Below are 12,840 nucleotides of genomic sequence, written 5' to 3' on the forward strand. Positions count from 1 at the left end.
ATCTTTTACATACACTGTCCCACAGACAGAACAGTACATACCACAGACTTTGTTATATTAGTTTTGTAGCACTGGCTGGAACAAGTCCATTGTACGGTGTCATGTTCTCAAGCTTAATGATTTAAAGAACAATTTAGAGTGAAGAGGGAAATGTTTTATTTAACGACATACTCGACACATTTTATTTACGGTTATATGGTGTCGGACATCAATTTAGAGTGAACCAAGTTACAAACCAACATTTAACGAATCCTACCCATATTCGATTTTGGTACTTTTCTTAAGTGCATGAAAAACCCACCATGTGCAAGAGTTTTGCATGTATCTTGGGTCAGTTTTTACTCTGACAATCTTACAAGTCACCTGTAATCAAAACGTGCTCAAATAATGACAATAGCAAAGAATTGACAAGTGTACAGCCCTTAAAGGCGCATACCCTAGTTTCAGCTCGTAAAAAGTTTAGTTAATCAACAAACCTGTAACACATCTGGATAAAGTTACAACCGAGTGAAAGAAGAGTCTGTGGCATTGAAACTGGAAAATATTCTTAAAAATAGGCTAGAACTCTAAATCAATAACCGCTACTTCTAAGACGCACGTGTGCGTTTTTAAAAATATGAAAAAATGCAATTTGTGATAGCTGGTTTCTGCCCGAATTGAACAAAAGTGCCGGAATGTGGTTTACAACGTTTATTCATATTAGCATTACTGCCATACAGCAATATAGGGTTACAAACGAATCGCCATGCATTTTTACATGGATTACAACTAATATTGTGGGTAGAATGATGGAAAAATACAATGTTCAAGCCAACAGATATTTTTCATTGTTTTTTGCCCGCTTATGGGAAAATGTGTCTAAAGTTATTTGCATAACACCTCGGGCAAGCAGTACCCTAGGGGCCGTACATAATTATATGCACAAAGAAAATTCAACCAATCAGCCCGTATACAGATATCCTTGACCACCTCATAATCTTTCCTCTCTCTCGGCCATAGGTCTGATGGAGTATACAGTCTAGTATCAATATCTGCGTAAACTAGCAGAATCCAATTCAGTGATAGTAGATTGGGACAAGTCTATTTAAATTTTAATCTGGCAATGTGTATACTGGTTGTTTACATCAGCTCTCCTTGAATCCAGTTTGGACAGACTTTACTATATAAATAGAGAAGAAGAATGTTTTGTCCCAACCCCTAACCACCTTACCTCCACCTCTGTGCTGGCAACTGTTAACTAGAAAGTCCAAACTACCATGCGTTCAAATGATTTGGAAGCGATGAAAATTGTTAGATCCTTATATAAACTAATATGAAGTATCACCCACTAATTTCATATCGGTGGTTCAAATCCCATCAAAGCTGGCTCACACTTTTAATAATCTTTCTCAACTATCACACTGCCTGTCATTATCTTAATATAAAAAAAACCTTTCCAATATCTCCCAACTGTTTCGACACTCACTGTCAGTTTTCTCCGACTCTTCCTAGCTGTCCGCACCATCACTTACTCCACGAGAGACCAGCACATGCCATGATTGGAGAGACGAGGACTGTGATGTGGAGGTGGACAGTGAAAGGAGTTGAAAATATAGAAATAGTTGTCAAATTGGGAAGAAATTAGATGGAATTCAAAGGAGAGAAAGCAAAGGCGTCCCGATTTTTTATTATTATTATTTTTTATTCATATCTGTTTTTAAAAATTACATGCATAAGGATGAATAAATCCAAAGGCGTATTCGGGAGGGCGAGCAATCGCAGTCGGTCTCTAGACTTGTTTGTGCCTAGCTTGTTTGTGATTTGATAGAAGGACGATGGTACCAGTCAAATTGTTAAAGAGCGCTCGACCTCCTGAACACAGCTTTTGCTACAATAAACATTCAGAAAACAAATCACAAGGAATATACAGCCATTAATATTCAGAGCAAAATCAGAATGGTTAATTTGTTATTATCTCGCCTTCATGCAAAATACTCGATTTGCATTGGTTATTTAGCCTTGGACAAAACCCTAATACCCCTCGTGGGCGGTGTCAAATCTCTTATACCCCACATGTAACATCGGACTGTTGTTATTGTATTAATGCTCGGGGTACAAGAGAATACAGAGGGTATAACAATCCATAAACCCCTCGTGATGCTTCTACAAGTTATATTGTGGTTGTTATATAGCAGGGATCGAAATAAGAAAATATATGGCCTGTTGGAAGTAAGAAAGCACCAGGGTCAGGGGAGGACAGTGAAACAGAAGGATCTCAGATGTATTTGAGATCATTATGGAATTAAAATTTAACAAAATCACTAGCTAAATAGCAGATGAGATAATTGTACAAACATCTGTCTTGAAAAAGGACCTGCGATTTTTTGATAGTGTCAGCAAAAAAAATTGACTGCTTTTGTATTTTCGCTTACCGCTATTTCGAGCCGTATATAGCTGTGCTAACCAGACATATGTCACGAAGTCAGTGACTTTTTAAAAGGTTTAATTCATTAACAGTTAAAAAGTTGAGCACTGAGATTGGTGCTTTGTTTATTTAATTCCATCATATACTGTGGATACTTGCTGAATATGGACTCTCTAGCTTTGTTTGTTATAACAGTTAACAGTAATATATTCATGTTAGTCTGTGGGTCAAGTAAAATGAGAAGATACCTTTCATCCAATTGGTTGTAATGATTTGTAATTTAACACCAAACTCTTCAGCTTCTTTTGCACATCATTGTTACGATGTAGAAGTATTTATTTTTATTTTGTCAAACATAATCCACACTCAATCAGTTTTTCCTGTATTTAAACTATTTTTTTAAAATCATTTGACATTCTCAGTTGAATTGTTGCTAAATGTTTTACATTTAACATTCTCAGTTGAATTGTTGCTAAATGTTTTACATTTAACATTCCCAGTTGAAATGTTGCACTTAACATTCCCAGTTCAAATGTTACTAAATGTTTTACATTTAACATTCCCAGTTGAATTGTTGCTAAATGTTGTACACTTAAAATTCTCAGTTGAATTGTTGCTAAATGTTTTACATTTAACATTCTCACTTGCACTGTTTTAAAAATCAGTTTCTTATGTGTATTATCATGATTAGTATATGTTTATAAAGAGTTTCCTATTATCAGAGCATCAGTGCAGTCTCGAGACTACTATAGAAACAATTTATTGACAGTTCGTGCCACACAGCCAAACCTTACACCTGTTTTAACAAACACAGCTGCTGCACCAGATGTCCTCTATAAACAGATGATCCAATAGTCGAGGTTTCTTGGCAAGTTTTCTCCTGTATAAATAAGAAACTTAACAAAAATGTTGCTATTAGTCCATGATGGTTTTGCTAAAATATTTGATAATTTTTGCCGTAGTCATTTGTGTTTCTGAACAAAGAGGATTTGGATTTCGAAAATTGTTGGATCGACTGAACCGTCATGGAAATCGCCGACAGCCCTTCGACCGGCACCTTCCAAAATTCAAGTTGCCCTTTAAACATAAACCAAAGTGGGAAAAACCAGAAGAGAACGTTGTAACTACTGAAACGAGCAACATTGATTCGACTGAGAAACCTCCAGTGCCAGACAATACTACACCCCTTCCAGCAGATGATATTCTATCAAAACTAGGGCAAGATCATATGGCAGCAAAGCCTGATTTACCAACAGTGCCTGAATTACCAAAACTAGACCAAGAGAGTAAAATGCCACCTGTAGCTGATGGGCCAGATGGCAGAATGCCAGGACCAAATGGTGGAATGCTAGGACCAAATGGTGGAATGCCAGAATCAAATGGTGGTATGCCAGGACCAAATGGTATGTTTGGACCAAATGGTGAAATGCCAGGACCAAATGGTGAAATGTCAGGACCAAATGGTGGAATGCCAGGACCAAATGGTGGAATGCCAGGACCAAATGAGATTTTTGGACCAAATGGTGAAATGCCAGGACCAAATGATGGAATGCCAGGATCAAATGGTGAAATGCCAGGACCAAATGGTGGAATGCCAGGACCAAATGGGATGTTTGGACCAAATGGTGGAATGCCAGGTCCAGATGACAGAATGCCAGGACCAAATGGTGGAATGCCAGGACCAGATGGTGAAATGCCAGGACCAAATGGTGGTAAGCCAGGTCCAGGTGGTCGTATGCCTGGTCCAGATGGTGGTATGCCAGGACCAAATGGTATGTTTGGACCAAATGGTGAAATGCCAGGACCAAATGGTGGTATGCCAGGACCAAATGGTATGTTTGGACCAAATGGTGAAATGCCAGGACCAAATGGTGAAATGCCAGGACCAAATGGTGGAATGCCAGGATCAAATGGTGAAATGCCAGGACCAAATGGTGGAATGCCAGGACCAAATGGTGGTATGCCAGGAACAGATGGTGGTATGCCAGGACCGAATGGGATGTTTGGACCAAATGGTGGTATGCCAGGACCAAATGGTGGAATGCTAGGACCTAATGGGATGTTTGGACCAAATGGTGGATTGCCAGGACCAGATGATGAAATGCCAGGACCAAATGGTGGTAAGCCAGGTCCAGATGGTCGTATGCCTGGTCCAGATGGTGGTATGCCAGGACCAAATGGTATGTTTGGACCAAATGGTGAAATGCCAGGACCAAATGGTGGAATGCCAGGACCAAATGGTGGTATGCCAGGAACAGATGGTGGTATACCAGGACCGAATGGGATGTTTGGACCAAATGGTGGTATGCCAGGACCAAATAGTGGAATGCTAGGACCTAATGGGATGTTTGGACCAAATGGTGGTATGTCAGGACCAAATGGGATGTTTGGACCAAATCGTGGTATGTCAGGACCAAATGGTGGAATGCCAGGACCAGATGGTGGAATGCCAGGACCAAATGGTGGAATGCCAGGACCAAATGGGATGTTTGGACCAAATGGTGGAATGCCAGGACCAAATGGTGGAATGCTAGGACCTAATGGGATGTTTGGACCAAATGGTGGTATGTCAGGACCAAATGGTGGAATGCCAGGACCAAATGGGATGTTTGGACCAAATCGTGGTATGTCAGGACCAAATGGTGGAATGCCAGGACCAGATGGTGGAATGCCAGGACCAAATGGTGGAATGCCAGGACCAAATGGTGGAATGCCAGGACCAAATGGGATGTTTGGACCAAATGGTGGTATGTCAGGACCAAATGGTGGAATGCCAGGACCAAATGGGATGTCAGGACCAAATGGTGGAATGCCAGGACCAAATGGGATGTTTGGACCAAATGGTGGTATGTCAGGACCAAATGGTGGAATGCCAGGACCAAATGGTGGAATGCCAGGACCAAATGGGATGCTTGGACCAAATGGTGGAATGCCAGGACCAAATGGGATGTTTGGACCAAATGGTGGAATGCCAGGACCTAATGGTGGTATGCCAGGATCAAATGGTGGAATGCCAGGACCAAATGGTGGAATGCCAGGACCAAATGGGATGTTTGGACCAAATGGTGGTATGCCAGGACCAAATGGTGGAATGCCAGGACCAAATGGTGGGATGTCAGGACCAAATGGGATGTTTGGACCAAGTGGTGAAATGCCAGGTTTGAAATCACCTAACATGGAGGAAATATTTCCACTGCTGCGGGAGGTAACATCTGACAAGGAGCTCTCTGCTGCTCTTCACGGCCTGGCATCCATGATGCACGATACGCCACTTGGGAAAGAAGTGATGGAGAGCATGCAACCGCCGATCCCAGAAGCCTAGTCGACTTAGTCTGCATGCAGGGTGCAGATAGTGGTCAGTAGATTAATAGCATTTCTCCTCCTCCTGCTCCTACTACTACTCCTCCTACTACTCCTACTACTCCTACTCCCCCTCATCTTCATCTTCCTCCTACTCCTACTCCTTGGGCATCCCACTCTCATACTGCATACAATAATAAAAAATAAAATTATAATTTTAAATCTTATCCTGCTTTTTCTCTTTTTCTTTTACCTTATTCTTTTAATCTTCCGAATCTTTTTCTACTTCATCATTATCATCATCTTTTTCTTGTTCTTTTTCTTCTTCGTCTTAATTTTCTTAATATTTTCTTCTTAATGATGACAATTATGATGCAGGACAGCATATATTTATTGGAAAACAGTATAATCTGTGCACCGAGGGAACTGATCCTAACGGACGTCGACAAATAGATATACTTGTTCTGTCTATGATAGCAGCAGTGGCAGAAGTAATAGGAATAACAGCATTGAAAGTAGTCGCGATAGTATCACAGAGGTGACAGGAGTGCTTGCAGTGGCAGAAGTAATAGGAATAACAGCATTGAAAGTAGTCGCGATAGTATCACAGAGGTGACAGGAGTGCTTGCAGTGGTAGTTCTAGCAGTAATAGGAATAACAGCATTGAAAGTAGTCGCGATAGTATCACAGAGGTGACAGGAGTGCTTGCAGTGGTAGTTCTAGCAGTAATAGGAATAACAGCATTGAAAGTAGTCGCGATAGTATCACAGAGGTGACAGGAGTGCTTGCAGTGGCAGAAGTAATAGGAATAACAGCATTGAAAGTAGTCGCGATAGTATCACAGAGGTGACAGGAGTGCTTGCAGTGGCAGAAGTAATAGGAATAACAGCATTGAAAGTAGTCGCGATAGTATCACAGAGGTGACAGGAGTGCTTGCAGTGGCAGAAGTAATAGGAATAACAGCATTGAAAGTAGTCGCGATAGTATCACAGAGGTGACAGGAGTGCTTGCAGTGGCAGAAGTAATAGGAATAACAGCATTGAAAGTAGTCGCGATAGTATCACAGAGGTGACAGGAGTGCTTGCAGTTCTAGCAGTAATAGGAATAACAGCATTGAAAGTAGTCGCGATAGTATCACAGAGGTGACAGGAGTGCTTGCAGTGGTAGTTCTAGCAGTAATAGGAATAACAGCATTGAAAGTAGTCGCGATAGTATCACAGAGGTGACAGGAGTGCTTGCAGTGGTAGTTCTAGCAGTAATAGGAATAACAGCATTGAAAGTAGTCGCGATAGTATCACAGAGGTGACAGGAGTGCTTGCAGTGGTAGTTCTAGCAGTAATAGTCAGCATTGAAAGTAGTCGCGATAGTATCACAGAGGTGACAGGAGTGCTTGCAGTGGCAGAAGTAATAGGAATAACAGCATTGAAAGTAGTCGCGATAGTATCACAGAGGTGACAGGAGTGCTTGCAGTGGCAGAAGTAATAGGAATAACAGCATTGAAAGTAGTCGCGATAGTATCACAGAGGTGACAGGAGTGCTTGCAGTGGCAGAAGTAATAGGAATAACAGCATTGAAAGTAGTCGCGATAGTATCACAGAGGTGACAGGAGTGCTTGCAGTGGTAGTTCTAGCAGTAATAGGAATAACAGCATTGAAAGTAGTCGCGATAGTATCACAGAGGTGACAGGAGTGCTTGCAGTGGTAGTTCTAGCAGTAAGTAATAGGCGATAGTATCACAGAGGTGACAGGAGTGCTTGCAGTGGCAGAAGTAATAGGAATAACAGCATTGAAAGTAGTCGCGATAGTATCACAGAGGTGACAGGAGTGCTTGCAGTGGTAGTTCTAGCAGTAATAGGAATAACAGCATTGAAAGTAGTCGCGATAGTATCACAGAGGTGACAGGAGTAGCAGTGGTAGTTCTAGCAGTAATAGGAATAGTAAAGTAGTCGCGATAGTATCACAGAGGTGACAGGAGTGCTTGCAGTGGTAGTTCTAGCAGTAATAGGAATAACAGCATTGAAAGTAGTCGCGATAGTATCACAGAGGTGACAGGAGTGCTTGCAGTGGTAGTTCTAGCAGTAATAGTAGGTTTGGTGATTATGGTAGCTGTAGTAGTAGACGTAGTAATGGTGGTAATGGTAGTATTGTAGTCGAACTGGTGGTAGTCATGGTGATGGTGGTACTACTAATAATAGCAGTATTAGTATTTAGCAGCAACAACAGTAGTATTAGTTATAATCCTCTAGCAGTAGTAGTAGTAACAGCAGTAATAGTAGTACTAGCTTTGTGCGATGAACATGTATCAATAAGGAAATAACACGTATTGAATATTTGAAATTAGATGAAATTTGTTTATTATTTTCATTTTTTCCTCTTTCAGGAAGAAGGCAGATGATTAGATTTCCACATTCCTGGAACACTGTGTAATTATATAATAATAAAAAGAAAAATTATAGCTGGTCTTTGTTTTCATCATTGCTGTTAAAGTGTATGTTGTAGGACGCATGGGATATACCCATAGGCGTACGGGCTTTCAGTTTTGTACGAGGTGGGGGTGGGAGTTGCAGGCCGATTTTTGCCCGAATTAAACGAACATGTCCCAATCTGGATAACAAAGTTTATTCATATTTGCATTACTACCAAACAGTTATATCGGGTTCCAAACGAACCACAACGCATGGTTACAACGATTACCACTAGTATTGTGAGTAGAAGGATGGAAATACATGGTGAAAGGTTTCAGTTTGCGAATATTTGCTCCAGCACTTGGGGGAAGGATAGGGGTAGTTGTCCCGAAAGACCCCACCCCCAACCCTATCACGTACGCTTATACAGACTTGAAAGGAAAGATGTATGTTTAACGATATATCAGCCAATTTTAAATGACGGCTATTTGCTCGAGAGAGAAACTGAGAAAAATACCCAAAAAAAACTTGCCGCTACCAAAAAAAAAAACCAGCAAGGGAAACGTGGGTGCGTGTTTTGTTTTTGTTTTTTGTTGGTTTATTTATTTTATTTTATTTTATTTTATTTTATTTATTTAGTTGTTTATTGGGGTTTTTTGGTAGCGGGCGGGCCATTACTGCTAATTGGTAAGAGGTGGCCTGTGTAAGCGCAAATGGTTTCTTCTCTCCAGAGCAAGTCTCGCATAATGCTGACTCGCTCTAACCCCAGTACTAGCCATGGTTGTACAAAACGTGTGGTTCACGAGCTTCGGTTAGTCACTAGGATCGTAGTTGTAACTGTCTGACACCAGGGGGCGGGACGTAGCCAAGTGGTAAAGCGTTCGCTTGATGCGCGGTAGGTATAGGATCGATCCCCATCGGTTGACCCATTGGGCTATTTCTCATTCCAGCCAGTGCTCCACAACTGGTGTAACAAATGCCGTGGTATGTACTATCCTGTATGTGGGATGGTGCATATAAAATATACCTCTCTTAATATCTCTGTGGTCCTTAACCGTATGTCTGACGCCATATAACCGTAAATAAAATGTGTTGAGTGCGTCGTTAAATAAAATATTTCCTTCCTCTTTGACAACACTGTGGTGATAGCTCATCGGTGTACTATCGAGCCTCTAGTAAAAGAATGAGTACTGGGGAATCGCCCGTCCTGAAACCAGTCTATTAAAGAAAGTAATTTTGGACCAAGTAACCTTTAACTTAGTAATGTACTTCTTATGTTAGACTCAATGCTACCAACTGTCACGACGGAGTTGGCCAAAGCGCAGATCTCTTGACTTCTACGTGATTGTCTAGTTGCTACTCTGAGCACTCTTACAGCTCAATTTTCGTCGTATACACATTCTACGACCGATTAGTTGTTCGGGAAAATTACAATGCAACCATTCAATTGGCTAACTTCATCGTTGCAGTTGATAGTCTGACACTAGCATTACATCCATAAAAATCGCAATAAAATCGAGACATCTCTTCTTCGGGTGCGTATGCAGGGCTTTTGGCAAGCTGAAGGAGGGGAGGTGGTCTAGACTGACGAGAGAATTAGGGAGGTGGAACTCCCCGGAAAATGTTTAAAAAAAAAAAAAATACTTGGACTGGAGGGGGTTTCCCAAAACCCACCCTCTGCACACGCGCTTGCCCGATTTGTTTTGGTCCATCGTATGACTTTTCAATTGGATGAAAATTAGAGTGTGCACTCCATGACGAGTCACGGAGTGGATAATAACTTCACCTAGGTTTTTGTGAAGTCGCCATGCAAAGCTGTGATGTAAAGTCCACAACACTACTAAATTATGATAGAATGTCTTCTCATCATAGTTGATCATGTTGATCACAAAAACATTTTACTGAACAAGTCCTTTATTGCTTTAAGTTATACATAGTTGCAGTGGTAAGTGTCATGGATGAATATGAACTGTTGTTAGTCTTTGGGCATGGAACGAAGTTTAGGTATAGTGCTGATCACGTCATTGCTGATCGCCTTGGTGCTAATCAATCATGGGGCTTGTGTTTCTACATGCTGTCTCAGGATGCGATATCGTCTCATCTTTATGTGGAATTGGAGAAAAAAAGACTGCATGGAAATTGATTCCAAACTTGGGGCAAGTGTTCAACCGCCTCTAGAATGCGCCAAAGAAAATAACAGGTGACGACATGGATGACATACAGAGGATTGCTCTTGTCCTATACAGTAGAACATCTCCTCTGAAATAGCTTAATGAAGCACGCAAACAGCTGCTCGCTCATGCAAACCGCTAGGTGGAAAACAGTTCACCAACTAAGGAGGCACTGCTCCAACAGAGCCGTCTATCTAGCAGGTCACATCTGGGGTTAGACCCAAATTGCTAACCCTGAACGTCTGTCACCTGCAGACTGTGTATAGGTTAAAGATGGGGAAGGTGATTGGGTGTTCATTTTACTTAGTGATGCCAGATGCATCTAAAGAGTGTCGTGAGTTGATCAAATGCAAGTCGCAAAAACGATGTGTACGAAAGTTGAAATGTTTTGCAACAAGTCTGCAATGCACGCAGCTATATGTTTTTATTCAAGACAATGATTTCGTGGTAGCAGGGCATTCAACCCCCCCCCCCTTCCCCCTGGTATCCCCCATATCATTTCCCCCTGTCACCCCCCCCCCCCCCCCCCCCAGTCATTAGTGGTATAAATAAATAATAGTATTCTATGTGAAACATTGAAAACAAACACATGAACACATTCAACAGTCTACATTTGCAGGTTGTGTGCAATGCCTCGTAAGTAGTCCAACACTGGCTGGTTGTTGTATTCGCTGTATTGTATTTGTTGTATTCTATAAGAAATAATACCGCCTACAAGATAGTTCTGTTTTACATAAATATAATCCTCATGAATTATTTTAGCTTTACCCCTGGTGGAGTTTAACACTCTCCATGGTGTGTGTATCAAGGACATAATATTTCTAATGTCAGTATCCAGGTTATTGTACAGCTTCAGATTTCACACTAAATGCTTAGGTTGATATAACCATTTAGTATCCTTGATTGTTTCTTTACTGTAGTCCTTACTTGCTAATCAAATTAAGAGGATTAACAATTAACAAATTGCAATTTCAGACAAGATTACAATTATAATGCATTTACAGGAGAAACAAAACACAAGCAAACAATACATAAACATTTAAAAATGTCATATATCATAACTGGGGGGGGGGGGGGATATACCAGGGGGAATTGTCCTGGGGGGGGGGGGTATCCGGGGGGAATGTACGAGGGAGGGAGGAAATCACAGTTCAAGTGATGAGAAGACGAGCCGCTGAGAAGTAAAATGGGCTATACCACATATTGGGTGAAAATGAGTTAGATACACCACAGAGTGCATTGAGGGTCTATGCATCATTTAATCATACTGTCTTTTTCAGTATTGTAATATACTGGTAATAGGAGAAACCATTCTCAACATGTCATTTGCAGCTTAAACTTGACTCATTTTCTTAGAATTGTGTTTTTGTGGAATAATCCACATCTCAGCGGCTGTATTATAGGCATGGAGGCCATTTTGAAGTTGAAGATGGCCCCCAAATGTATTTTGAGTATCCGAATTAGATTCCTTGACCCCGGAAATGGATGGTTAGCTGTCGAAATTCATCTCCTACGTGATTCAAAAGCCGATAATGAGCAATTGATATTTTGTCATGGCGGCGGCAATCTTTTACTTCAACATGGCGGCTAAACAACCTGTTAGACTTCTTGGATCCATCAATTGTTTTAATTAGCAAACCAAAATACACCTATATATATCAAATGTCAATCACCTATGTGGTTCAGAAGCCGAAATATGAGGAATTCATATTTTTGTCATGGCAGGCCTTTGGTGGCCATATTTAAATTCAAGATGGCTGCTAACCAACCTGTCAGACATCTTGTATCCATCATTTGTTTTAAATATGTGAACGAAAATACACCTATATACCAAATTTCAATCACCTATGTGGTTCAGAAGCCGAGATATGAGCAATTCATATTTTGTCATTGTGGCCATCTTTAAATTCAAGATGGCTGCTAACCAGCCTGTCATACTTCTTGGATTCATCAATTCTTTTTATTTATTAGCGAACCAAAATACCCCTATATACCAAATTCCAAGCTACTATGTGGTTCTGAAGCCGAAATATGAGGTATGGATATTTTGTCATGGTGGCCATCTGTAAATTTAATCAATTCATCAATTTTTGAAAACAGTATAACAAAATACCCCAATATAGGAAATTCCTTTCCATCAGTATATAATTAATGTGTTAGTCGACGTTACATTTTCCTGTCAGCCGATCCAGTTATTATACATGTAACAAGAGTTGCCGATTTATTTTCTCTACCTTTTATAATATACACAAAGAAATGTCCACTAATATTATGAATATCACTTACTACAGTGTCATGAGTGTTGCCATATTTATCGACAAAGAATTACTGTTTCAGGAAATAGCACATGTTCTGGTTTCTACTCAACTGATATTTGGGACCAGCCCAGAGGTTTTTAAACCTCATGCCGAAATAATAGGGGATGCTTAACTGTTTTCCACTTGTATAATTGTTTTCATGTAAACAACATTTTGGTTCTTTCCAGATGTTGAAAACGAAACAGTTCTGTAAACAAGATGACAAAGAGTAGGCCATAACTCACGATAACACAAACGCAAATA

At 40.7% G+C, this 12,840-nt stretch overlaps 1 protein-coding gene across 1 annotated transcript; it reads left to right on the forward strand.

Moving 5' to 3' along the window:
* The first annotated feature begins 3,329 nt into the window (after positions 1 to 3,329).
* On the forward strand, positions 3,330 to 8,158 carry LOC121380747 (collagen alpha-1(III) chain-like). The gene is made up of 2 exons (XM_041509709.1): positions 3,330 to 5,759; positions 8,084 to 8,158. Exon 1 carries the CDS (start codon positions 3,330 to 3,332, stop codon positions 5,724 to 5,726), a length of 2,397 nt encoding a protein of 798 aa, XP_041365643.1. The 3' UTR covers positions 5,727 to 5,759; positions 8,084 to 8,158.
* The last annotated feature ends 4,682 nt before the right edge of the window (positions 8,159 to 12,840 follow it).

Source organism: Gigantopelta aegis, chromosome 9 (genome assembly GCF_016097555.1).
Source record: "Gigantopelta aegis isolate Gae_Host chromosome 9, Gae_host_genome, whole genome shotgun sequence".
Lineage (NCBI taxonomy): Eukaryota > Metazoa > Mollusca > Gastropoda > Neomphalida > Peltospiridae > Gigantopelta > Gigantopelta aegis.

Coding starts and splice junctions, on each gene's coding strand:
- LOC121380747 (XM_041509709.1), top strand. CDS start 3,330: ATGGTTTTGCTAAAATATTTGATAATTTTTGCCGTAGTCATTTGTGTT.